Source organism: Canis lupus, chromosome 24 (genome assembly GCF_048164855.1).
Source record: "Canis lupus baileyi chromosome 24, mCanLup2.hap1, whole genome shotgun sequence".
Classification (NCBI taxonomy): Eukaryota; Metazoa; Chordata; class Mammalia; order Carnivora; family Canidae; genus Canis; species Canis lupus.
The window spans coordinates 25,615,042-25,640,296 of NC_132861.1; the positions used below are offsets into that span (position 1 = coordinate 25,615,042).

Here is a 25,255-nt window from a genome sequence, read left to right on the forward strand (position 1 = left end):
CTGCTGCATTTGCCATAAGGAGGACCTCTAGAAAAAAAAAAAGTCCCATCTGGTCCTCACACCAAGATTATTATACTTCTCCTGAACAACTGGTTTGCTAAACACACAGATCAGACTGGGTTTCCCTGCTAGGAAATGCAAGCCAAATTATGGCCTCCCCACTAATAAGTAGGGGCTAGAGGGCACCCAAAGCTACCATGTTGCCTAACCCAGGGCAGTGGTATTTGTAGTATATTATTTGTGAACGATATCTCAGAATTGTGCCCAAGAGAGACCTTGGGCCCACTGGTATGTAGTCTTAACACCTCATTCTCAATTCCTCCTTTTTTTGTCTTCATTCTTTCTTTATCCATCTTCTCCCCCTCTTATTTTTAATTTTCATAATATCGTTGCATTCTCTGCGTGTTTGTAAGTTGCCCAAAGTCCTTTGTGGAATAAGATGCAGCATAAATTAATAGGTGCAGATCTGTGTTCATGCTGTTAGTGTCATTCTCCATACCATGGCACCTTACTTGATCCTTACTTCTGTTAGTGGTCATTGTTTCAGCTCAAATATGGTGCTATTGGATGAGCTGGTGCCTCTGTAACATCCGAATATGGCACGTAAGCTCATATTTGAAATGAGAGTCCAATATAGCTATAAACATATGGTTCACACTGTGAAATGTTCATTTTCCCTTCCCAGGGAGTTTTGAAGAAATGCACATGAACATATGTCCAGTCATAGATTCCCTGCCAGGTTTTTTCTTAAATTATGGTTTGACATTTCAGATCATTAAGTGGGCACATCTGTCCAAGGATGTTTTCCTTTTTTTAAAAAAAAACAAAAAACACATAAATTTGAATACATTTAAACAATCACAGTTCAGCATTCTTAGTTTGCCCTGATGTATTATTTAGTATTCTCAACCCTTAAAATCAGGCAGAGAAATCCACAGAGCTGTGTGCAGTCATTCTGTTAGTGGCCATGTAGGATTGAGTGAAAGTAAGGAATTCATTTTCCTTTTTTTTTTTTTTTTTTGAGGGGTATATTATATAATTCTTAGTAAACCTTTGGTTTAAGAGAAAGGGTTCATTTTTAAACCTCGCCTCCATTACTGAGTGTGACATTGAGCAAATCATATAACCTAATGGAGCCTCAGTCCCCTGATGTAGAAAGTGGATAATACTGCCTGTCCTAGAGACCCCAGAAGGCTCCTGTGCAACCCAGAGGAGTTAATGCGTGAGGAAGTGCTTTGGAAACTCTGAGAGCTGTTACAACTGCCTTTCCCCAGTCTGGGGTAAAATGAGATCACAGTAACTAAGAGCAAAGACACTATTTGGCTCACATACTGTCCGTTCTGCTAGAATTTTAGCTTCTTCAGATTCTTCCCACCTAGTTCCGGGAGCCAGCTGGGGCTGTTGAATACATGTTTGGGAAAGAATCATCTTGGGTTCCTCAGGGGTTATTCAAGTTCCTTCTCTGTGATTCACTGAGGTGAGGGGCTTTCCACTGCTGCTCACTTAGGCAGTGCTCTCTAAATCCATGGCCTGAGCTCCTTGATGCCAGTAGTGTCTTCACCAGAGGGACATAAGTCACCCTGTGTGACCACTCTTGATACCTGTCAACTGTGAGCTTCTCTCCTATGTTACTTCTCAGAGTATCTCAAAATGGAGAAAGTGCCCTTCACTGGTTGGTTTGTCAGGACACACACACCATGAGAAGGAGCATCAGTGGGATGGCTGAGACAGAGGTCTTCTGTCAAGCCAGACTCGAAGATTTCTGTCCCAGACTCATGCACGTTATCTAAGGTTGCTACAGAGACCCCAAGCTGAGGGACCCAAAAATGTTGTAAGCTTTAGGAAGCCTCTGGTGTTTTGGAGCTGTGGAATCTAACCGTACTGTGGCTGTGTTTTGAAGATCATGGGTGGGTGAGCTGTCATGGCTGATGACTAGACAGTTGTCTCCCACTAACTGGGAGGGGGCAGGGGCAGGAAACTGGTTCCCTCACAGAAGATTAGAGAGAATGGAAACAAATACAGATACATGCTTTTCAGTTAGTCCTGGGTTTCAGGAGGCCACAAGTGCTCTGGGCTGTAAACAATGGCCCTGCTCTTTGTTACATAAACTACATAAAGCAGTGGTATTTACTAGCTCTTTTTGTGGCTTCTTCCTTAGGAATCCACTGTGATGAGCTAAAGTATTTCTGGTCCTAGTTATTATGCTCGGCCAAGAATTTCCCCCCTTTCCTCTAATACATGAATTGTTTGGACATGAAATAAACCCATACACCTCCGCTCTGCCCTGGAAAATGAAATCCGGCCCAGGAAAAGTTTAAACGCAGCTACTTGGGTAGAACTGGGGGGCACCTGTTCTAGAGCCTGGCACACACAGCAAGCATGTGTTTCTTATTTAGATCAAACTGATTGGGAGGGTGGACCTGACAGAGAGTATGGGTATGAGCTAAAGCAACCCATTTTCCCTTCTTTCAAACCCTTTCTGGTATCCCGCCTTCCAACTATGGCACCATACACTACACCCTGAAACAAGCATGACAAAGCTGTTTTCAGTTCCCCCGCTTAATCCCAAAAGGTGGTATACTTGAAACACTCTTGTACACCCAACTAAATGATTTTGACATTTAACCACAACAGAGCAGAAGCTAAAGGTTATTATTCTCTTTTTCATTGATATTTAACTCATTAATGAAGAGAATGCATGGTATTCTTTGATAGAGTACAAAATTGAGGTGTATTCCTAAAAAAGTTTCTGAGGTCAACTTAACCAATATATATTGAGTATTAATGTAATACATGAAAATTGTCTTCTGGCTAACAGCAGAACTTCTAACAATTAGCTATACTGACATTTTCACCTTGTAGATAGTTAAGGAAGAATGAGTTCTGTTATTATAGACTGAATTTTGACCTTCAAGGGAAGACTGACCAATAAGAGGAATTGATAAGAATAAAGAAGAACTAGATCATCTTAGAGCTTCTAATTATCAAGGAAAGGAATATAAACTCTTAAAGACATCGAGAGGTAGAATTTTAATAAAATAATTAAATTTTAAAAAAAAGCTTCCTTTTATTGTGCCTAGTAAAAGAATATATTGTCAAGAAGGAAATAGTCTACATGGGGATAAGAATAGAGCCAAAGGAACCCTCTGATCATTGTACCCCCAGCTATCCATGGGAGAGGGGACCCGAGTCAGCCAGCTTGAATTTACTCTGTTCAATCAACCCTTTTGTGGATGAAGATGAATGAGTTTTCAGAACTGGTAAGACTGTCAAGATTCCATGCTCACCAAGCAACATTCCTATTGTAATTAGAATTTGTTGGGACGCCTTGGGTGGCTCAGCAGTTAAGCATCCGCCTTCAGCTCAGGTCGTGATTCGGGGTCCCAGGATCGAGTCCCACATTGGGCTCCCTGCATAGAGCCTGCTTCTCCCTCTGCCTGTGTCTTTGCCTCTCTTTTTCTGTGTCTCTCATGAATAAATAAATAAAATCTTAAAAAAAAAAAAAAAGAATTTGTAGGCAAATTTTGTAGTGATTACTAGGCTACATGAAAACTTTGTGGGGTTTTTTTTTTTTTCACATCAATTTAACATACCAGCCGTCTATTTGGTTATCATGTATAATTCTCTTAAGCTCAATTTTGTACATTTATAAAAATTATTTTAGGACCTACCAAATAATACTAGCCTCTGGTAAGGCCACCTCTGGTTCATCTTTCTGTAAACTTCAGCAGTGATCATTGAAGAACATCTCTGTTAATCTCAAATTTTAAGAGATAGATTGATTAATTGATAATAAAAATCTCTAAGTTAAATTCTGTTGGAGACACATACATATTGAACTAAAGTTATACCAGAATATTAAGAGTCGCATGTTAAACATGGATTATTTGCCAGGAACACTACTACTCAACTAGCTTAAACTAAAAAAAAAAAAAAAAAAAAAAAAAGGTGGAAGTTGTGAGGTCGCAAGCAATTAATTGAAAAGATATAGGAGTATCTTCTGGAACCTAAGGTCAGGAAGTATACTTGACTGAACCAGGAAATGAAAAGTTGTATGTTCTTTCTGCGGTTCATAGACTCTCATTTCTACTTCTCTCTCTCTCTCTCTGTTTATCCATGAAAGTAGCTGCCCAGCCTTTGCCTCACAAGATCATTCAAGAGTTTAATGGAAATCAACTAGAATCTCAGGAGCTCAGAGTTCAGGAAGGGGGCTTGTGGGCCAGCTTGAGCAAGTGTTCACTGCTAGGCCATCCAGCTAGCCAGGATGACTTCTACTCTGACTATTATTGAGGGAGACTCTTAGAGAAATGCACCTGGGCATTGTGAGTGATGGGCAGCTTTTAGAAAAGCAGGTGACATTCCAGGCATGTATCCCCAATGGTGTCTGCCAAAGATAACCAAGGAAAAATCATTTAAAAAATCTGTTTGGAGTAAAATTTCTTAAAAAGCAGAGTAGGCAGATTATCAGGGCATATTATGTGGTTTTACATGAGAAAAAATAGACGTGTGTGTGCATACTCTTTTGTTTCTTTCTTAGATACAGGAGTGATCTCCATATTGAAAGTTTGATAACACCACGCTAAAGAGGGAATTAACTTCCAAGTATAATGAGCATGGGAAAGGAAGCACCTGAATACTTAAATTGTTGAGGTTTTTAAAGCCTTTTATGAGTCACCTAGGTGGCTCATTTGGTTAAGCGTCCAACTCTTGATTTTGCCTCAAGTCATGATCTCAAGGGCCATGGGATCAAGCCCCATGTTGGACTCTGCGCTCAGCAGGGAGTCAGCTTGAGATTTTCTCTGCCTCTCCCTCTGCCCCTCCCCTCACTCGTATGTTCACTGTTTCTTTCTAAATAAATAAATCTGTAAACAAATAAATAAAACCTCTTATAGCCTCTTATAGGTACTGAGGAACTTAGCAGATAAGTTTGAGAGGAAGTGCTGTCAATAATACAGAGGTATTGTGAAGAAGAAGAGAGATTGTAGAAAGCTGGAGGTGGAAAAGTATTGCCTTACATTTATCAAAGAGGAGAAAGAAATTTTGGTTTTGGAATCTTGACACTGATGTACTTCTGTTAAGATCCTAGGAGAAATCACTTATGCATACTTAAAAAAGTAACCTTCACTAGGTACCAGCTTGGGTCTATGAAAAGGAGTCTAAATAGTAATTGTATCTAAAAAAAAAATGAGTTTACACTAGTGGACCAGGAGACTGTGGGATACCTAATTCATATTGATTTAGCCAGATATCTGAGTAAAGTTTTCAGATCCCTGTGGAACTAGGTAAAGAAATGTAGTCTGATAGTGCAGTTAGATGAATTTGATGAGTGGAGTGATAGCAGCCTCTCAAGGATTACACATAGCTTTCAACCACTATATTTCATCTTCTCATATTCATCCATATTAGATTCATCCAAACATTAGATACAGAGATAGAAATTCTACTAATCCAATTTTCAACATAGAAAACGAAGAGAGATAGTTATATACACCAATTGACAAAATCATCAAAGAGAGCAGAACCTGCTGGAGCACGCACCCAACCCAAAAATGTAAAATGCAGTGAAGTGTAAACAAGGTATTTTATGTTGAGTTCAACTGCAGAAACACAGAATGGAAAAGAGTAGGCTTAACGGCTTCTCCCCTTAATTAGGGGAGAAAAGTTGTTGGGGTTTGTGAACTAACAGTATGATATGGTTGTAGAACATATACCCAGTGCAAATGTAATTTTCAATTGTATTTGTAAAGGAATTGTATCCAAATTAAGGGTTGTAATATTGCACCATTATGTTGACAAGTCTACGTCTGGATTATAGCAAGCTCTTCTGGGAAAGACATTGACAGAAAGGAGCCATATCCAGAGAATGGTGATCAGGAAATATAATTTATTAATTTCTTTGATGCCTAGGTTCTTTATTTCAGTTTGTGTAATGAACTGTAAGGAATAAAGTCTACCATAGTATATTCTCAAGGAGCTTATTTCGTGTCATTCCAAGCAGAGTGCATAGCACCTAAATACTTGGGTAAAATCCACTCCTCCCAGTCTGTTGAGCTTGAGTGATTTGGCTTAACGGTGATAATTCTTTCATTGAAAATGTATATTGGTTTCTGAATGCTAAGTTAAATTTTATATTCTACATTACTAATTTATTCAGCCATTGGGTGTCAGCGCTGTTTCATGTAAATCATAAGCAATTTTCTACTTCTATCATGGGGATGAGCAAAAAAGGTTTTAGATGGAGACAGGAAAGGTTCCTAATTTATTTAAAAGTAAAAGTAGATAGTTAAAAAAAAAAAAAGTATTCCCCAAGTTGAGGATTTGTTTCCTATGCCAAAAAAAGTGTGTGTATGCATGTACACACACTACCGTAGATTAATGACCGTATATATGGGTCATTAATTATGTTATGGGGTTTACAGCCTAAAAATGTTGTTTTTCATAGTCTGCTGAATTAGATATTATTTATTGATAAAATCTAAATACAAGAGACCATATATCAAGCTACAAATCTTAAAAACATAGCTGGTACAGAGAGAATACAAGTAAATTTTACACATGCATTTCATTTTTGGTTTTGAAATCTACTTCTGTAAATTATGGAAAAGTCACTGTGAAAATTTTTATTCCCATCCTTTCTTCTAATGCCCAGCACCTGGCCCACATAGCCACCACGAAAATACTGTTAAATGACTAAGAATAACTAGAGCTTTATTAAAGCTATTAAACTAGCTTTAATCATTGCAAACCTGTCATCTGAATGTGAATATTTGTGTCCTTGATTTGTCCTTGACACTAGAGGATTTATAAGCTCTCTTGGAAAATGAAGTGCCAGAGAGCAGAAATTAGTCAGAAGTCTGTAATAAAACCCATCCGTTTAAATGTGGCAATCTTGTTTCAGCTGGCCTTCCTCATTAGAACTTACAAATTCTACACTAGTAAAGTGAGAGAAATGATGCAAAATAGGGGGTTTTACCTCAATACCATGGGTCCTTCTTTCAATGCTAAGGCTTTTGTATATTATGAGTTCTGTTTCTGTATGTTTCACCCGATGGGTTCATGTAACAATGGAAAATCAGAGAACCTTCCCAAGAGCTAAACTTTCTTGCGAGCCTACATTCAGGCTGATGGTGGCCAACGAAAGCTAGTCATTTAAGGAGACCCAATCTGCATTAGTTTAAAGGTCTCCTTTGGGGGATCCCTGGGTGGCGCAGCGGTTTGGCGCCTGCCTTTGGCCCAGGGCGCGATCCTGGAGACCCAGGATCAAATCCCATGTCGGGCTCCCAGTGCATGGAGCCTGCTTCTCCCTCTGCCTGTGTCTCTGCCTCTCTCTCTCTCTCTCTCTCTCTGTGACTATCATAAATAAAAAAAAATAAAAAATAAAAAAAATAAAGGTCTCCTTTGGGCCAGTGTCCAAGCAGCCTAAAGTTCAAACTCCCTCTCTGAGCTATTTCTTCTCCATGGTGTCTGGTCTTTTCTCTTTCTTTCTTCTGTAGCATCCTGGTGATAGAAAGGTCTTGCATTCTTGAGGTGTTGTGGGCAGTAATGGACTTGTTACCCCCCACTTCTGCTGCTGCTTCCCATCTTCCCAGGAGTGCTGACCTCTTTTCATTTGCTGCTGAAGGAACCCCTGCTGCAGTGATTTCTGGTCACTTCTGCTGCCCTTGGGACAGATGGTCCCTTCTCATGCCTGCCCCACTCCGGGGATTCACCTCTACTTTGGCTTTCACTGGTACTGTGGATCCTCTGAACCCTGAGGGCCAGTCCTTGGCTTAAGCCTTCTACCCCGTAGCTTTGCTGCATATCCTCTTACCCCTTACCATGGTGACTCCTGGCAGGCCCCTAGATCTTAACACTCAGCTACCTTCTCTGTTCGTCCTGAAAGCATGTGGAAATTCTAGGTACTCTGGTTCCATCCTAGAGCCAAGGGAGACTGCAAAGAAGAGGTGGGAAAGGGAATTGTCTTTAACCCTCTCTGCCTAAATACCCCTTAACATTATTTCTCTTCTGTGGTACAGCCACACCTGTTGCTCAAGTTCAGAATTGGAGGCCAGGTGCATGTCCTTTCCTCCATCTGCTTTATTCCCATCTTGTTCCCTGTAGATTTTCTACCCTTCCCCATTAGAAATGCTTTTCCTTCTCCTTTCTGTGTCCCCTCCTCCCCTACCATATGAACTTGTTCTTGAGGGTGCCTCAAAATAAAAGGGTTGTAGTATGGACAGTGAACATTACTGAGAAAAGAGAATACATCAAGAGATCTTCCAAAAATATCCCCAGAGCAATTCAATAAATATTTATGGAGCAGCTATTATGTGCTGGATTATGGTGAGCAAAATAGATGAGACTCCTATCCTTAATGAGCACACAGCCTTGAGCATGAAAGATGTCTACGCAAAGGCATAGAGATATATGCATAAGGATGAGCATTGTAACATTATTTTTAGAGTCCAGTGAAATGCCCATTGATAAGGAAATGGTTAAGTAAATTATGGACCAGCCATACTATGGAATATTATGCAATAGTGAAAAAGAATTAGATAATAAGATAAATCTGTACATATTCACATAGAAGAAGAATTTATACATACTAATCTGAATATATGTTGTCTGTATATATACACACATGTGTCTGCGTGAGTATAAGTATTTTAAAAATTCATAGCCAACTATTAATCATGATTTCTCTTAGGAGGTGAGATTTGATGTAGATGGAAAGAGGGAAAGGAGGGAACTTTCACCTTAATAAACCCCTATGTTGTATATTGATTTTGTAATTTTTTAGACAGGAAAAATAAACACTGAGACTTGTTACTGGCACACAATCCAATTTACATCTTTGGAGGTTTTTTTTTTTTTTTTTTTTTTTTAAAGATTTTATTTATTTATTCATGAGAGAGAGAGAGGCAGGGAGGCAGAGACACAGGCAGAGGGAGAAGCAGGCTCCATGCAGGGAGCCTGACGTGGGACTCAATCCCAGGACTCCAGGATCACACCTGGAGCCAAAGGCAGACGCTCAACCACTGAGCCACCCAGGTGTCCCTCTTTGGAGTTATTTCCAAACTGTACATAGGTAAGAGGGGATGAAAGGGTGAGATAACACACTCTACTCCAGCTCACTCATCCCCTGTCCTGTGGAAGAAGGCAAAGTAGTGTACTCAGACCTTTAAACTGTCTGCACATGCAGCGTTCCTAGGACAGTGACGATGTCCCTCCATGCACACTGTCCCCTGGTGCACTCTACCTTCCCCCTGTCCCCCGCCCCTTCAGTCCTTCTGTGTTTTCAGCTCCTTTATTTCCCATACAAAGTCCCTGTCTGCTTGTTTTCCCAAGTTTGTCTTTTTTTTTTTTTTTAAGATTTTATTTATTTTAGAGAGGGAGAGAGCAAACGCGAGAAGGGGGAGGAGTAGAGAGAGAGGGAGAGAGATTCTGAAGCCGACTCTTCTCTGAGCACGGAGTCCCATGTGGGGCTCAATGCTGCAACCCTGAGATCACTACCTGAGTCGAAATCAAAAGTCAGACGCTTAATTGACTAAGACATCTAGGCACCTCCCAAGCTGTCATCTTTTGCCTTAGAAAACAGTAAGTCCCAAATGTCCTCCCATGTTTTTTTTTTTATTAATACTTTATTTATTTAAAGGTTTTATTTATTCATGATAGACATAGAGAGAGAGAGAGAGAGGCAGAGACACAGGCAGAGGGAGAAGCAGGCTCCATGCAAGGAGCCTGATGTGGGACTCGATCCCAGGACTGCAGGATCGTGCCCTGAGCCAAAGGCAGGCGCCAAACCGCTGAGCCACCGAGGGATCCCCGTCCTTCCATGTTTTAAATATTTTCACCAACTGTGGTGTGTTATAAATCAAAATTGCTATCATGCCATCCAGTTCTGCTGCTATAAGACCAATGGTTAGAGAAAGAAAAAGGTTGCCTGAGCCTCCATCATGGTTAGAGTTTGTTTTGGGGGACTATTATCCTTACCCATCTAATACTATACTATCTGCCTGGGCTGGTTTCTCTCCAGAAACACCCGTCACATCTTTCAAGATATGTATTCCCCCCACTACTGTATTTTTTTTAAAGATTTTTTATCTGTTTATTCACGAGAGACACAGAGAGAGAGCCAGAGACACAGGCAGAGGGAGAAGCAGGCTTTATTCAGGGAGCCCAATGTGGGACTCGATCTTGGGACTCCAGGATCACGCCCTGGGCCAAAAGCAGGCCCTAAACCACTGAGCCACCCAGGTGTCCCTGTACTTTTTAACTTGTTATTCTGAAAGAGCATTTGGCCCATCTCAACTTTGGGTTACACTAGAAAGTGCTCTTGGTTTAACTGTTACTAGAGGGAGCCATACCTCACCACTCCTTCCCCCATTACTGGGGCCATTTCCTGGCTGCCAGGGGCAGGGAAGAAGGCTTCCATCACATAACAGTATACTTCATGGGTGCCTTGTATGGAAATGATCATCAGTTTCATCATCAATTCTTAGATCTTAGATCACTTCTTAGCCATTCATACATAGGTATAGCTAGTATTTTTTCATTTGTTTTATATTTAACAAGATTTCTTATAAATTCAAGATAGTCTAGGTTTATTGCCTGCCTGTAGGCAAATCATTTCTCTTTGAGCCTCAGTCCCCTCATCTGTAAAATGGGGACATTAATAGGATGAACCTCATAGTGATGTTCAGAGATTAAATAAGTTAATAAAGTAAAGCATTTAGAACAGTGCCTGGCACATAATAAGTACATGATGTTATTTGTTATACTGCAAATGCCTTTCTTTATAACTTTTCCTCTTTAACTTATGTTTATTTTTCACATTTTAATTAATTATAAGTATAGATCTTCCAAGTTCTTACAATATCTGCATCATATGCACATGAATCATTCTTGTGCTTTCATCTTTTCCTCCCCCCTCTCTCCCCAGTTCTTGAGGCCCAGTACTTCCTTTTTTTTTTTTTTTTCATCATCTTTCTAGTCTCACCCTCAAATCACTGGCTCTAGGAGCCCTCCCTGACCACATGTCTTGAGGCTAGGTGAGGTCCACCTGTCATATGCACCTTGGTTTTTGCACTGACACACTCAGGGAAAGTATAGATATTTAGTTTGTGTCTTGATTCCCCTGTAAGACCATGGCTTGCTAAGGGCAGAGACTGTGCTGACCCCTTCAATGCTATAGCTGTAGCGCCTAACCTAGAGCATGGCATAAATAGGTAACTAATATTCATTTAATGAGAAAATGCACATATAGGAAATAAGACTTAAATGGATTACTAGATTCAGTCTGCATTTCTACAGAGACCACTAAGAACATAGACATTTAGAACAATTTTTGAGAGGAAAATAAACACCTGGACAAAAGTCTGTTTCCAACTATATCAGGTCAGGCCCTATTTATTTAATGATTATTATTCTAAATGCTGCTATAGATTATCAAGCTGATAATGTTAATTACTGCTTTTATGGCTTTAAGTTTAATATTGGGAACAAGATTATTTGCTTATTTACTTCAAGAAAAGCTTTGGGGTTAAGAAACATAAACAGAAATATAAATGTGCATGAATACACACATACACATACACACACACACATGTATATATATCTGAGGACATTTTAAAGTAGATATTTTGTGAAACTCACAACCTTCCCTGGCTCCTTGAGTATTTATCAGGCCTCGTTTTGAGTTTCCTTTCAATCAGAAAAAGGCTTCTGGCAACTTTATTCCTACTACAGTTGTTTCAAATAATTTTGTATAAAATAGCTAAGTATTCTTTAGCTAATCAACTAACATTACTAGAACCTTTAAAATTCATTCAATAGTTAAATTCTTTCATGTCTGCTACATTGCTACTTGTCAGCCTATTTAATTTTTTTTTTCTGAATGTTTTAGCCACCTTAGAACAGAACAGCTTTCAAACACAGCTACATAGTGGTTTGTACACAGCAAGTGAAATAAATCCTTTGCACTAGAAAGTCAAGCTTTAAAAAAGAAAATAAACTGAGATCTAAGTCCTGGGGGAAAGAACCCAACCCAGCCATGATAGCTGTAAATAATATCTGAAGCATCCCCAGCTGGGAAGCATATATTCAGAAATTAATTCTCTTTATCTGCACAGCAAGTGCCAGTTGGTTAGGAAGGAACTCTATGAGTCACTGCATCTCATAGCAGCTTCTCTCTTCTGTTTTGTGTTTCTGTTAAGATATAAAAGGTTGTATTTCATTCACTTAACGTTGGTTAAGTCCATAATATTTAATCCAATCAGAAAACATAATCACAGTAAGCTTGAAACCACGCATTATAGATTACCTCTAAATATAGTGAAATTTTCCTTTTGCAGATGCAAGTATTGGCATTATGATGAAAACCTGCTGACTTCCAGTGTTGTCATCGTCTTCCATAACGAAGGATGGTCAACCCTCATGAGAACAGTCCACAGTGTAATTAAAAGGACTCCGAGGAAATATTTAGCAGAAATTGTGTTAATTGATGATTTCAGTAATAAAGGTAATGGTTATGGAAAATTGCCATTTTGTCTATGAAAAAGTTAATTATGAACAATTACAGAATGTAATTTTAAAACAATTAGCCTTTAAAAATTAATAATTAGCATCTATTGATAGCATCTGTTATCAGAAGTTGGCACTATGCCAAGCATTGTATATGAATTATTTCGTTTAATTCTAAAACAGTCCTTGAGCCTGGTGTTGATATTATCTTTATTTTACACCTGAGGCTCAGAGATGTTAAATAACTCGCCAAACATCACAGAGTAAGTAGTTAACAGATGGATCCAAATCTAGAGGCTCATAAATCTGTGTATTTAACTACCATCTTACACTATGTCATTCTTTGCGCCTTGGATTTTGCAAAAATTTGGTCATGGAGATAATTTATTGAAAGACCAAAAAAATGCAATTGTCTATATAGTGTAATACCACCCGATGGTCCATCTATGGTTGTCAACTGAAATCTATATACCTATTTAATAGCCCATATTTTGCCCTTCAATAATGATGCAAATACTGAATTTGACCAGAAACTGAGGACCATTGTTATTTATAATAGAAAGTACCTACTAAAGCTTATTTTGTTCTATATTTGATTTAATATGTTGAATAAAAGGAAATTGTGTTGTATTTTTTTTTCTTTTTAAGGAGTCAGCTGTTATAACATTTAGAGAGGTATTGGTTAGTCTTGGCTCAACTTGGCAAGAAAGAGATTGAGCAGTGGTTTTCCAGATAAGTGGGTTTTTTAAATTAACATTTTTTTCTTTAAGTAAATCCATTATTGTAAGCTGAATGTATCTTCTTAATGGCACAAGTATTAGAAGATAGATAATCCTACAGTTCAGACCCCATATCAGCATGCTAAGTTAAAAATGTAGTTATGCTGCTGACACCCAGATGTGGATGTTTCCTAACTCCTTTTTGTTTGTCATAAAAAACTGAATTGAATTCTTTGGAAAATTGACCAAAGAGCTCAGGCTACTCAATAACGACAGAATATTTGCTTTTTTGGCAAATAAGTTTTGCAGAGAATTTTTGTGTAAGAATAGTGATACCACTGAATATACATGCTAGAGATGAAGACAGAACATGAGTAGCATGAAAATACCATTCAGAACAGCTTTACAAAAGCTTTCTCCAAAACTTAATTTGTAACTCTTGAGGTCTAGATAAACCTCTGCTGTTTTGGCAAGGACGTGACTAGAATCTTGATCTCCGTGCTAACATATGTTAGTAAGAAATAGCAATATGGCCTGGGTTTTTTTTTTTTTTTCATAATCTTTGAACAACTAATCACTTTTTTCAAATAATCACTTTTAATTATGGTAAAGAACATAAACTTTAAACTTTTTAGTCCTGTCAAATGCCCTTTAACTCAGACATCTTACTTTGGTTGTAATTTTCTGTGACAGGAGTGTTTTAATTAAGAATACTATTCCTGGGCAGCCCCAGTGGCTCAGCAGTTCAGTGCTGCCTTTAGCCCAGGGCCTGATCTTGCAGACCTGGGATCAAGTCCCATGTCGGGTTTCCCTGCATGGAGCCTGCCTCTCCCTCTGCCTGTGTCTCTGCCTCCCTCTGTGTGTCTCTCATGAATAAATAAATAAAATCTTAAAAAAAAAAAAAAGTACTATTCCTGGGGTGCCTGGGTGGCTCAGGGTCCTGGGATTGAGCCCTTCATCGGGCTCCCTGCTTATCAGGGAGCCTGCTTCTCCCTCTGCCTGCTTGTGCTCTCTCTCTCTCTCTCTCTCTTTCCCTCTCTCCCTCTCTCCCTCTCTCCGTCTCCCTCCCCCTCTTTGTCAAATCAATAAATAAAATCTTAAAAAAAATATTCCTGTCTCAAGATAAATATTTGAAAATATGTTTTAAAGTGATACTGTTGATACCAACTATATTTGAGATTTAGGAAACCTACATCTACAAAAACAACTGAGAAATCTCATGTATGTGATTATGCTGTTTTTAAGAAGCCCTATGTTATTAATGCAAGTAGGAGCTTAGTATATCCTTAAAAAAAAAAAAAAAAAAAACTAAAGATACATTAAAAATGTGTTTCCCATCCTAAAATAACTGCTTGGCTTCAGAAAAGGAGAACAAAATTTTGGACCTGTTTTTGTCCATCTTTCATTTTTTTGTGATCAACGTTCCTGTTGCTACAAACCTCTAATATTCAGCCTTTTAACACATTTTAATAGTAATCAAGTGCAAGGCCCACTCAACTTCCAGAGCTCAGAGAGGCATGTGTTGGGGCTGCCCATGATTAGAAGAACAGAAAGTCTTTAACTTTCCCAATTTCAAAACCACCTTAAGATATGTCAGTCCTGTCCTGTGAGTGAAAACTTGGTTTGTTTTTTTCCCATATATTCAGAAATTGAAAATTTGAGTTATAATTTTTCTTTTAATGACAAAATACTAATATAAAAACTTGCAAAGGAGCTCGCTGCTCCCAATACTTGGGTTTCTGGAAAATACAGTTTTCTCTCTAAACAAAGTGTGGGAAACAGAGCACACTCCTCCATGCCTGTCATCAGCCAGCGGAGGCTAAGTGGGACCAAGGGAAAATAGGACTCCACGCTCTCAGTGTATGCAGTTCTCCGGTTTATACTATGTGTTTTCTGTGGCTGAGCCTCGGCTCTGCCCCACATCTTCATTGCAGGGCAGCCCAATCTCCTACATTGCTGGCTTTGTGCAGAGGAAGAGGTAATGGTGAAGCACCAGTGGGATTTTAACACTGCTGCTCCCAAGTGCCTCATGTCATTTTGTCCTCTCATTGACCAGGGCAAGGCACATGGTCTAGCCTGCCCTCATGGGGTTGGAGTGAAGAATTATTCTCCAGGGAGGGGCGAATATTTTGAACGTTATTAGAGTCGACCACAGTGTGAGATCCCAAAGAAGCCAGAAGTCATTTGATCAACCAATAAATCTTTTGGACCACATGAACTAAAAATCTGAATTTGAAGAAGAGGCCATCAACTCATTTCTGGCCATAACAATTTATTTTAGATTTATTTAGATTGCATAGCCAAAAGAGCACTGAGATACTATTCAGAAGGGCCTTTTAAAAAGTAATTTAGGATTGGGGCACCTGGGTGCCTCGGTTGAGCATCTGACTCTTGATTTTGGCTCAGGTCATGATCTCAGGGTTGTGAAATCAAGCCCCACATCAGCTCCCCATCAGCGGGAAGTTTGCTTGAAATTCTTTCTCCTCTCCCTCAGCCCCTCCCCCTACTTTCTCTCTCTCTCTCTCTCATCCTCTCTCTCTCATAGAAATAAAGTCTTAAAAAATAATTTGGATTGTACTGAGCTGAGAAAAATGAGAAAGTAAGACTTAAAAACAAAAAAATCACTTAAATTGAAGGGAAAAGTACCTAGATTTTCTGGGGAAAAATATAATTTCAGCATGCGAATTTTATTTGTAATACTCATTCAAATTAGATGCCAAAATAGAAAAAGGTAATTTTTTTCTTCTCAATTTTGAATACCAATGTGTAGGTGTATTGCTAATTATAAGCTCCCTAAAAATGAGTCAGGTATTAAGTGCACAGCCTGATTTGACCACTTAACCACCAGCACATCATGAAATATAGCTTCTGGGTCCCTGGATGGTGCATTTGGTTCAGCTTCTGACTCTTGGTTTCAGCTCAGGTCATGATCTCAAGGTGGTGAGATCGAGCCTCGCATTAGGGTCTGTGCTTAGAGTGGAGTCTGCTTAAGTTTCTCTCTCTCTGCCCCTTCTTCTCCCCCCACCCTGGCCTCTCTCTCAAGTAAATAAACCTTTAAAAAATAAGTAAATAAATATAGCTTCTTTGTTGTTTATATATTCATGGGTCAATATTTTAAACAACTTAAAATAATTTTTGTGTCCCCAGGAAACCTCTTTAGAGATCCAAGAGCGAATTGTGGCTGTGACGGGCCACTTTCAAGGGCTCATTGTGACACAAACAAAAACTATTCTCTAGCTACTGGGAAACCAAGGTTTGAAACTTTGGCAAATGTGTCTCATTTTTTTGTTTGCTTGTTTGTTTTTGTTAAAGATTATTTATTTGACAGAGAGAGTACAAGCAGGGAGAGCAGCAGGCAAAGGCAGAGGCTCAGTCCCAGGACCGTGAGATCATGACCTGAGCTAAAGGCAGACACTTAACCAACTGAGCCACCCAGCACCCCGTGTCTTGTTTTTATAGCAGTTTCCTCTACCAGATAGCAATATATACATGTATATTTATTAATCATATATAAATCAGTATTATATTTAAATACATATACATATATGATACATATTTTATAAACCTCTATATACACATACATATATACATACATGCATTTGTCGATACCAAAAATACAGAGAAAATTGGATCCTTTCATTCTTATTTGCCAACTTAATGGGAACTATATTTATAATACCAAGACTGCAACCTTCAACACTGATTATAGCTGGAGGAAGATGGCCCAGAAACAAATGTTAACCTATACTTTATGTAGATTCCAATAAAGTCATATAATGTTATTTATAGTCCGTGTATCTTCAGAAATCTGGAGCCATTACTTCTGCCGAAGCAAACAAAATGTTTGCCTTAAAGCTTTGATACGACATTAAATATGTGAATTAAAAAAAAAAAGATTTCATGTCACCTGGCCTAGTCATAATATATCTAATGTTTGGAGAGATGTTTGATCACTTTCAGGCTCACCAGTTCTCTGTAGGCATATTAAGTTCAAAAATTCACTCAAGTAATATACTTTGCCTTACTTCCCTATAAACATTCAGTCTGTTTAAAATTGACTGCCCAAAGTACCTGTTGCCTATTCCTGTTTCTTGAGAAAAATAGTAGTATAAGTAGTTGGTCTACATAAATAAAATTTATAATGTTGATTGAATATTTTTTATTCATAGAACACTTAAAAGAAAAACTAGATGACTACATTAAGCTGTGGAATGGCTTGGTGAAGGTATTTCGAAATGAGAGAAGGGAAGGTCTGATTCAAGCACGAAGTATTGGTGCTCAGAAAGCCAAACTTGGACAGGTAGGAAACACTGGAAATTTACAATGTCAACACCTTGGATTTGGTAACCGAATGATCATACACGTTTTTAAGTACTCTTTAGATTCCTTTTTTTAATTAATGAAAATGCTGGCTTTATTAAATGGTTAACTTATGTCAGAACTGACTCTTGTGCTGATTTATAGTAGCATCTAATTTTAAATTGTGTGTGGTATACAGTGTGCCATATATGAGGAGTGCTCTTTCACCCTGCCTGTTTTTTCTTTTAAGGTTTTGATATACCTTGATGCCCACTGTGAGGTGGCGGTTAACTGGTATGCACCACTTGTAGCTCCCATATCTAAGGACAGGTAACGTTACCTTGCTTTTTTTTTTTTTTTTTTCTTTCCTGGGTGAAAAGTAAACCTTGCCCTAGAGGGACAAATACAATTTTCATTCTTCAGATTCCAGTTCAAGCTTTGTGCTTTAATCGTTAGCATTCAGCTAGTTGTTTCCTGGGGTGGAGCTAGACTGATAAATTTGGGTTGATCCAGACGCAGGCAGTCAGGCATTTGGGATGAACCTAGGGTGTCTCACTCCAGAGTTGTCTTATGGTTGGGATATTGAACAGACATCCTCTAGCTCCAAAAGTTTTCTCCAAAAGTAACAAGCAATTTTGCTCCCTCTACACTGTAGTAACAATTCTAAATACTTGAAGAGACATGCTTTGAAATTTTACCTATTGGTCCTTTATGCCCTTTTGAATTCTTACTTCAGATAAAAAGGACCAGTTGTGACACGTGTCAGGGTTTTGGGTTCCTATAGAAACTTTAAGGTTTAGAAATAGACAACTAGTCCATGGAAATGTGGCCATCACCATTACATTTACAAAAATGTCTAAACAATAGAAAGCTTTTGGTCCAGAATTCTATTTCGGAATCAAGGGAAATAAAACATGTCCTTGTGAATGACATGAGTCAAAGGGAGAGCTTGGGGGGTTTCAGTCTTCGGAAGATTTAGTATGAAGGCCTATCATAAACATTTTTCACATGCTGATTTAATCCTCATGGCAACCCTGAAAGATAGATATAGCTCCGTCATACCGAAAAGGATATTAAAGCCTAGAGAAGTGAATTGATTTGCCCCAAACAGCTAATAAACTATCAAACTGAGACACTTCACACTATTTCTTTAGAAATCTGAGACTCATGAGAAGTAAAGAAAGAGAACACACCCTCACCTCTCCAGATGAAAGCTAGTGGTCTTCAGGCATGATGAGGAAGTGGTTTTTCAGAGAGTCCTGTGGGAATCCCACACGTATCCCCCAGTGACCCCCACCCCCACGGTCCCCTGGGAATCTACTGGTTGCAGAGAATAAAGCACTTATCTCAATTCCACTTCCCCCTATCAGAATTCTAAGCCCTGTAGGTTTTTCTCTTCTCCTTGGTTTCTAAATATCTGAAAAGCACCTTAACATGGTTATGAAAAGCTGCAATCTCTATTTCAGGAAATGCATTTTAAAATCCTGTCTGATAAGATGAGCATTAAAACAAGCTGGGTGCCAAAATTATCTTTGTTTTTTTGTTTTGTTTTGTTTTTTCAAAATTATTTTTGCAGAGTTTATCCTTAACCTAATCGGTCATAGAGTAGTACTAGCATTTTATGAAGCCCAAATACAAGGTATTTTTTGACTTCGAGTTCTCAGGCCATTACTTAAGTTCTTCAGCAGGTTTTGAGGGAATTTTTTCTTTTTTTTTTTTTTTCTTTTTAAAAAAAGCAGGAATACAACACAGTACTTTGTGTGTGTGTGTGCAATGAAAGCTGTTTGTTGCAATAAAAGAAGTAGGAAAAGAAGATCAAGTAAAGGAACAGAAACAGATTTTCATTAATAACTTTTTCCAAAGGAATAGAAAGCAACAGGGTTAGGAGAACCTCTAAGAATGTAGCGGGTATTATTTCTGTACACACACACTTGCTCATACACATTCACATCCACAACCACACTCAGATTCTCACCATGTTCATACTCACATTACACTCAGATACACACAGTCTCACGTTCACACATTTACACATGTACATTCTCATGCTCATTCATACTCACATTTATACACTCCTATTTATGCTCATTCACACTCACACATTCATACTCATTTTTTTTAAGGGAGGAATAAGGAGGGAAAATAACAGGCAGGAAAATCTCGTAAATAGTGCAAAATTACCAAGAAAAGCTGTCTGTAGGACAAAACTAAAAATGAGAAAGCACTATTAAGTTCAAAGACATGGCTCTTTGTCCCTGACCTCTGTCTGTAAGCTGAGGGAAAAGTCTCCTGTGTCCTCCTCTTACAAAAAAGGGCTCCTTGGCTTTTGAAAACATTCATTTACTTCTTTTTCCCCATTAGGTATTAAAGTCTCCTGATGGAAAAAGAAAATCAACAATAAAAAGAGATAATATGGTTAGGCATACTAAACTAGTCAGTTTTGGGTTCTTAAATGCTTTTTCATTTTCTGTAAATGTTTCAGAACTACATGTACTGTGCCTCTAATAGATTACATAGATGGGAATGATTATTCCATTGAACCACAGCAAGGTGGGGATGAAGATGGTTTTGCCAGAGGGGCCTGGGACTGGAGTTTACTATGGAAACGTATTCCTCTAAGCTACAAGGAAAAGGCCAAAAGAAAACATAAAACTGAACCTTATCGGTAAAGATTATTACTTCATTTTCTTATGTGGAATGTCTATCTAAGTACTTTTTTTTTCCTTCCCCATGTACTTGTATAAATATGTGGGTTCACACATACCCTTCCATTTCATCTTTGCTGCCATCATCAACCCAACACAGAACCATTTGCACTGTGCCGATTATAGATGTCATAAATGGCAACACATATGAAATTATACCCCAAGGGGGTGGTGATGAAGATGGGTATGCCCGAGGAGCATGGGATTGGAGTATGCTCTGGAAACGGGTGCCTCTGACCCCTCGAGAGAAGAGAATGAGAAAGACAAAAACTGAACCATATCGGTAATCACTAAATCACTTACGTTTTTCTTTTCTGCTAACATATTAACCTCTTGCCAAGCTAAAAAATGTGTTATTAAAACTATAGATGCTGTCACAGATTCTGTAAGAGTTTCCTTTGCATTCATTGCAAGATATGAATTCATGTGCGCTCCTTTGTAATTGCTTTTTCCCTAAATGCAAGCTCCATTTGGCATGGGGTGGGGGGGTACACGGGGGTCTGGGGGAAGGTTATATGGCATTGGTTTCAAATACGAGTGAAAGAAATCTTTGCCCTCTTGTCCTACTAGACTAGAGATCACATTTTATTCTTTTGACCATAACTTCATTCTGTAAATTTAAAATGCATAAATTATTTCTAATCCACGTTCTATGTCCATTTCGATCCTTTGGCTATAGTGTTAACAATAAAAGGCAAATGGCAGGATATTTCTTGTCTTTTCTTCTTTTTGTTTTGTATTCTAACTCATAAGTACTAATTTTGTACCGGTTAAGTCTGATGCATAAAAATCCATGACTTTGAAAAATCTTACATAGAATCCTTATTACTTTCTTCTCAGAAGAGTATTTGATTAAAAGGCAACTATATTTCAGATCGGCTTTTGTCCTTTCTTATAGGACCAATAGAACAGTTTATGCTACTCTATTCTTTTGGTCGTTTAATTGAAACATTTACTGTCTTTTCAAGAGTGACTCCAAGTGATATTGTTTGTCTTATGTTAGTATAGCTTCTAATATGTCTAATTTGTTCTGATCTTACGGTTCTGCTTTTGGTCTCTCTCTCTTTCTTATACTATTGATGTGTTAGAACTCTGTTTTGGGAAGATGTTTCCAATGTCGTGCAAATGCTGGCGGGATATGGGCATTTCATGATATCCAGATAGTAAGATGGCAAACATAAGGAAATTACAGAATTTTAAGCTTTGACACTTTCCAAATTTCCCTTTGAAGTTCTTTTTTTGAAACAGTCCAGGAGGGGGCGCCTGGGTGGCTCAGTGGTTGAGCTCTGCCTTTGGCTCAGGGCGTGATCCCAGGGTCCTGTTATCAAGTCCTGCACCCAGCTCCCCGCAGAGAGCCTGCTTCTCCCTCTGCCTACGTCCTTGCCCCTCCCTCTGAATCTCTCGTGAATAAATAAATAAAATCTTAAAAAAAAAAAAAAAAAAAGAAAGAAAAGAAAAGAAACAGTCCAGGAACTTACTGCTTACTTACTTGATTTACTGAGTACTTCAGGGCATAAAAAATAAAGGGCAATGGTTTTATTTGTATTTCTGCCAATTCCATGGGTTTGGTTAGTAAAGCAATTTTTTAAGGGGACTAGAAAACTTTGTGAGGCTTTCCCTTGAAATAACTCACCAGTTTTCATATTAAGATGCATTTTAAAATATATACTGAGATAAACAGGAATACATTTTAAAGATCAAAAAGGCACAATTATAATAGAGTAGTTTTAAATGATAAATAAATGTGACATGAAAATAACCAAAGTTGTAATAGTTCTGCCTACCGAGTTAGGCAGCATACCTTAAGAAGAGGCTAGGAGAATGACTTTCACTTGATGCGATTTCCTCTAATGTTGAAAGTATTACTTAATTTATTACTTATCCACTCAACGGATATTTAATGAGTGCTTCCTATGTGTCAGGCATTGTTTTCTGGGGATACATTTTTCAAAGATATGTTCTCTTGTGGCACTTAAAATATAATGGGTGAGACAGAAATTAAACCGATCATTACACCGATAACTGGAACAACAACCGCAAAAAGCAGTTTGAAGAAGAATCAGAGGGTCCGTGGAGTTTATGGGAAGGAGAACCTAATCCAGCTGGGAGGAGCCAAAACAGCCTCCCTGACAAAGGGTCCTTCAGGCTGAGACCCAAAGGGCAAGGAGTCAGCCTTGTGGAAGAGGAAGACTTACTTCAGGAGAATGATCAGCATCGGTGAATCCCTGAGATAGAAGAGAGTTTGTTGTGTTCGGGGCATGAGCAGAGCAGTGAAGAACCCAGGCTAAAGCAGCTCCCTGAACCTCGAGAGTGGGGAGAGGTTAGCATCACCTGGACCCATGTTGAGTCTCCTCTGTCTGCCATATGATTAGACTTGGATGGCCAGAATAGAAGAAGACACAATTGGGGTGTTACCATAGCTGTCCAAGTGGTGGGCGCTTGGTCTGGGATGGTAGCAGCAGTGACGTTGAACAGCAGAAGACAGGTTTAAGATACCTTCTCGAGATAGAATCAATAGGAATGTGTGACAGATTGAGTATTAGGTGTGATGAGGAAGGAGAAGGAGTTCAAGGAGTCAAGAATCATGATGCATCAATAATTAATTATGGAGGAGGGATGGGGAACAGGATGAAAATGATTCCCCTTATCACTTCCTCTAGAGATACGAGTGGCTTGTCCCTAAAAAGCATCCAATTCAAGATTCCTTTCAAGAAGCCCCAGAGATCACCCTTTTGCATTCCTACCCCTGACACAGTAAATAGCTAACGTCTAATTCTCCTGTGTCATCTCTGTGCTACATTTGCAAACTCTGAATGAACTGTGACTATTCTACCATGATTTACACCCTTATTTGGCATGCCTCTGAGCTATAAAATTAAAAAATGACAGACTACTTCCATGGTCTATGGTTTCGCTCATCCTAGAATGAGTCATAAATCATTGTAGGAGCAGTTAGCAGACCATGGCTGTATGGCTCGGTATTTTTAGAGTGAAAGAGAAAATTCTATCTTAACTAACTCTCAATGAGAGGCTAAATTATCACACCAATAAAGGACCTGAGGCGCCCTCTGATGGCAAAATGATGCAATGCTCTGTAATGAACTATAAATTGGATTTCAGATCGAAATCAGTAAATTCATTAAAGAATTGTAAACAGTTTTGTGAAGGCTTTGTAATTTCCTAATGTTTGGCCATAAGTTTTGTCTCTTCTATGCTTTATTTAGACTGTGTTCCAAAAAGGCTGTTGTCTGTTGGTGGAGGTGTACTAGGGGTTTCTCCTTAATAGTTATTGCAGTGTTTCTTTTCTTAGGTCCCCTGCCATGGCTGGTGGATTATTTGCCATTGAACGAGACTTCTTCTTTGAACTGGGTCTGTATGATCCAGGTCTCCAGATTTGGGGTGGTGAAAACTTTGAGATCTCATATAAGGTAATATTTCATTTAAACAAATGTAGTTCTCTAAGTAGTTACTGACTTTTGTCACTTTTGGATAAGGCTGGTTTCTTTTGGGGAAAAAGCTGTTTAATGCATTTGTCTAAATTATAAAGAATGACTAACAAAAATGCATGCTTTGGTGAAAAATAGCTCAAAATGCAAACTCCAGACTTCTTACATATTTACATGGTTCATCTCACCATTGGATCCAGCAAACTTCAAAAACGAAAATACCAGGTGCCTGGGTGACTCAGTTAAGTGTCTGACTTGGTTTCAGCTCAGGTCATGATCTCAGGGTCCCAGGATCGAGTCCCATGTCAGGCCCCATGCTCAGCAGGGAGTCTACTAGAGGATTCCCTCTCTCCCTCTGCCCCTATTTAAAAAAAATAAAAATACCTCTCCTCCTCCCACTCCCCACCTTACCCTTTAGGCTTTCTGTACATTGAAGCCTTTTGTTATAAAAGCCCTTTGGAGAATCTGCATGTATGGGGGCCACATTTGACCATCCACTGACACAGTTATCCTTTATCACATGATGATTCGGGATTGAAGCAGATCCCAGCTATGAATGTGCATCCTCAGACTGACATTGGAGCTGCTTTCCTGCAGTACCCACCCTGTTGTTAATGCTCCAACCCCTTCCTCCCATTGCCCAAAAGAAAGAATGAGAACTGTAATCACAGTTTGAATTAAACAGATACTTATTGTTTCTTGTGTTAAATGGCCAGATACAGAAGAAGAAGAATTCAGTCCTTGCTGTCAAGCAACGTAGGGTTCATAAGAAGAGATTAGAATTTTATTGAGATTCGTAATACGATAAGAAGGTAGTTGGCATTCAACTGGTGTGATTAAGAAACAGCATCATATTGGAGGTAGAATTTGAAGCCGACTAGAAAGGTGGGCATGCTATCGATAAGCAGAGATAAGGAGAGGGAAAGGAGACCTCAAAGCAAATAGAATGGGGAAAGGTACAAAGGTAGGAACATGAAGAACACATTCAGAGACAGTGAGGAACACAGTTTAGCAGACTCTGATGGCATGAGTAAGAAAGATATCCAAGAAGAGGAAATGGACAGGTACGTTAGGACTGTATGGATGAGAGCCTTTAATGCGGAGTCTAGAGATTTTTACTGAATTTGATAAGCAGTGGCAACCTATTGAAGACACTAAGCAAGGGACTAACATAACCCAAAGCTGCCCTTCAGCTAGAATAATCTCTTACTATAAATATAAGGATAGCTCTGAGTAGAGAGAAGCTGGAGGTGAAGAAGCCAGTTTGAATCACCCAGGTGGGAAATACATTAGCAGTGGAAATGGCGAATGCTATCAGGAATGAAGAATCTGTGTAACTTTGCAAGGTTACACTGGGAAGAGGGTATTTAAAGCTACAGATACACAAAAGGCACTTAGAAGCATAATAATACTGCATTTCCTGTTGCCTTGTTTGTTATTATATGAGTTTGAAAAAGGCCCTATTTTAAGATGTGTTTAGTTTATGAATTCCCCATGGACCCTGTATCTAATTTAGATTTTATATTCTATCTATAAGGCAAATTTTCAACTATAATTTATTTTGATCTTTGAAACAACTTCCACA

At 38.8% G+C, this 25,255-nt stretch overlaps 1 protein-coding gene across 7 annotated transcripts in view; it reads left to right on the plus strand.

Annotated features, from left to right (window-relative positions):
• GALNT7 (polypeptide N-acetylgalactosaminyltransferase 7) overlaps nt 1-25,255 on the plus strand; it is a 136,062-nt gene that overhangs the window by 93,947 nt on the left and 16,860 nt on the right. For 5 of the 7 annotated variants that reach the window (XM_072795987.1, XM_072795990.1, XM_072795985.1 and 2 more), the window contains 5 exons: nt 12,333-12,499; nt 17,390-17,520; nt 17,770-17,849; nt 20,325-20,507; nt 23,535-23,652. In XM_072795987.1, the coding sequence (XP_072652088.1) occupies nt 12,333-12,499; nt 17,390-17,520; nt 17,770-17,849; nt 20,325-20,507; nt 23,535-23,652 (679 nt within the window). Of the gene's footprint in view, nt 1-12,332; nt 12,500-17,389; nt 17,521-17,769; nt 17,850-20,001; nt 20,185-20,324; nt 20,508-23,534; nt 23,653-25,255 lie in introns of all 7 variants that reach the window. The other 2 variants (XM_072795988.1, XM_072795986.1) reach the window with 1 other exon arrangement.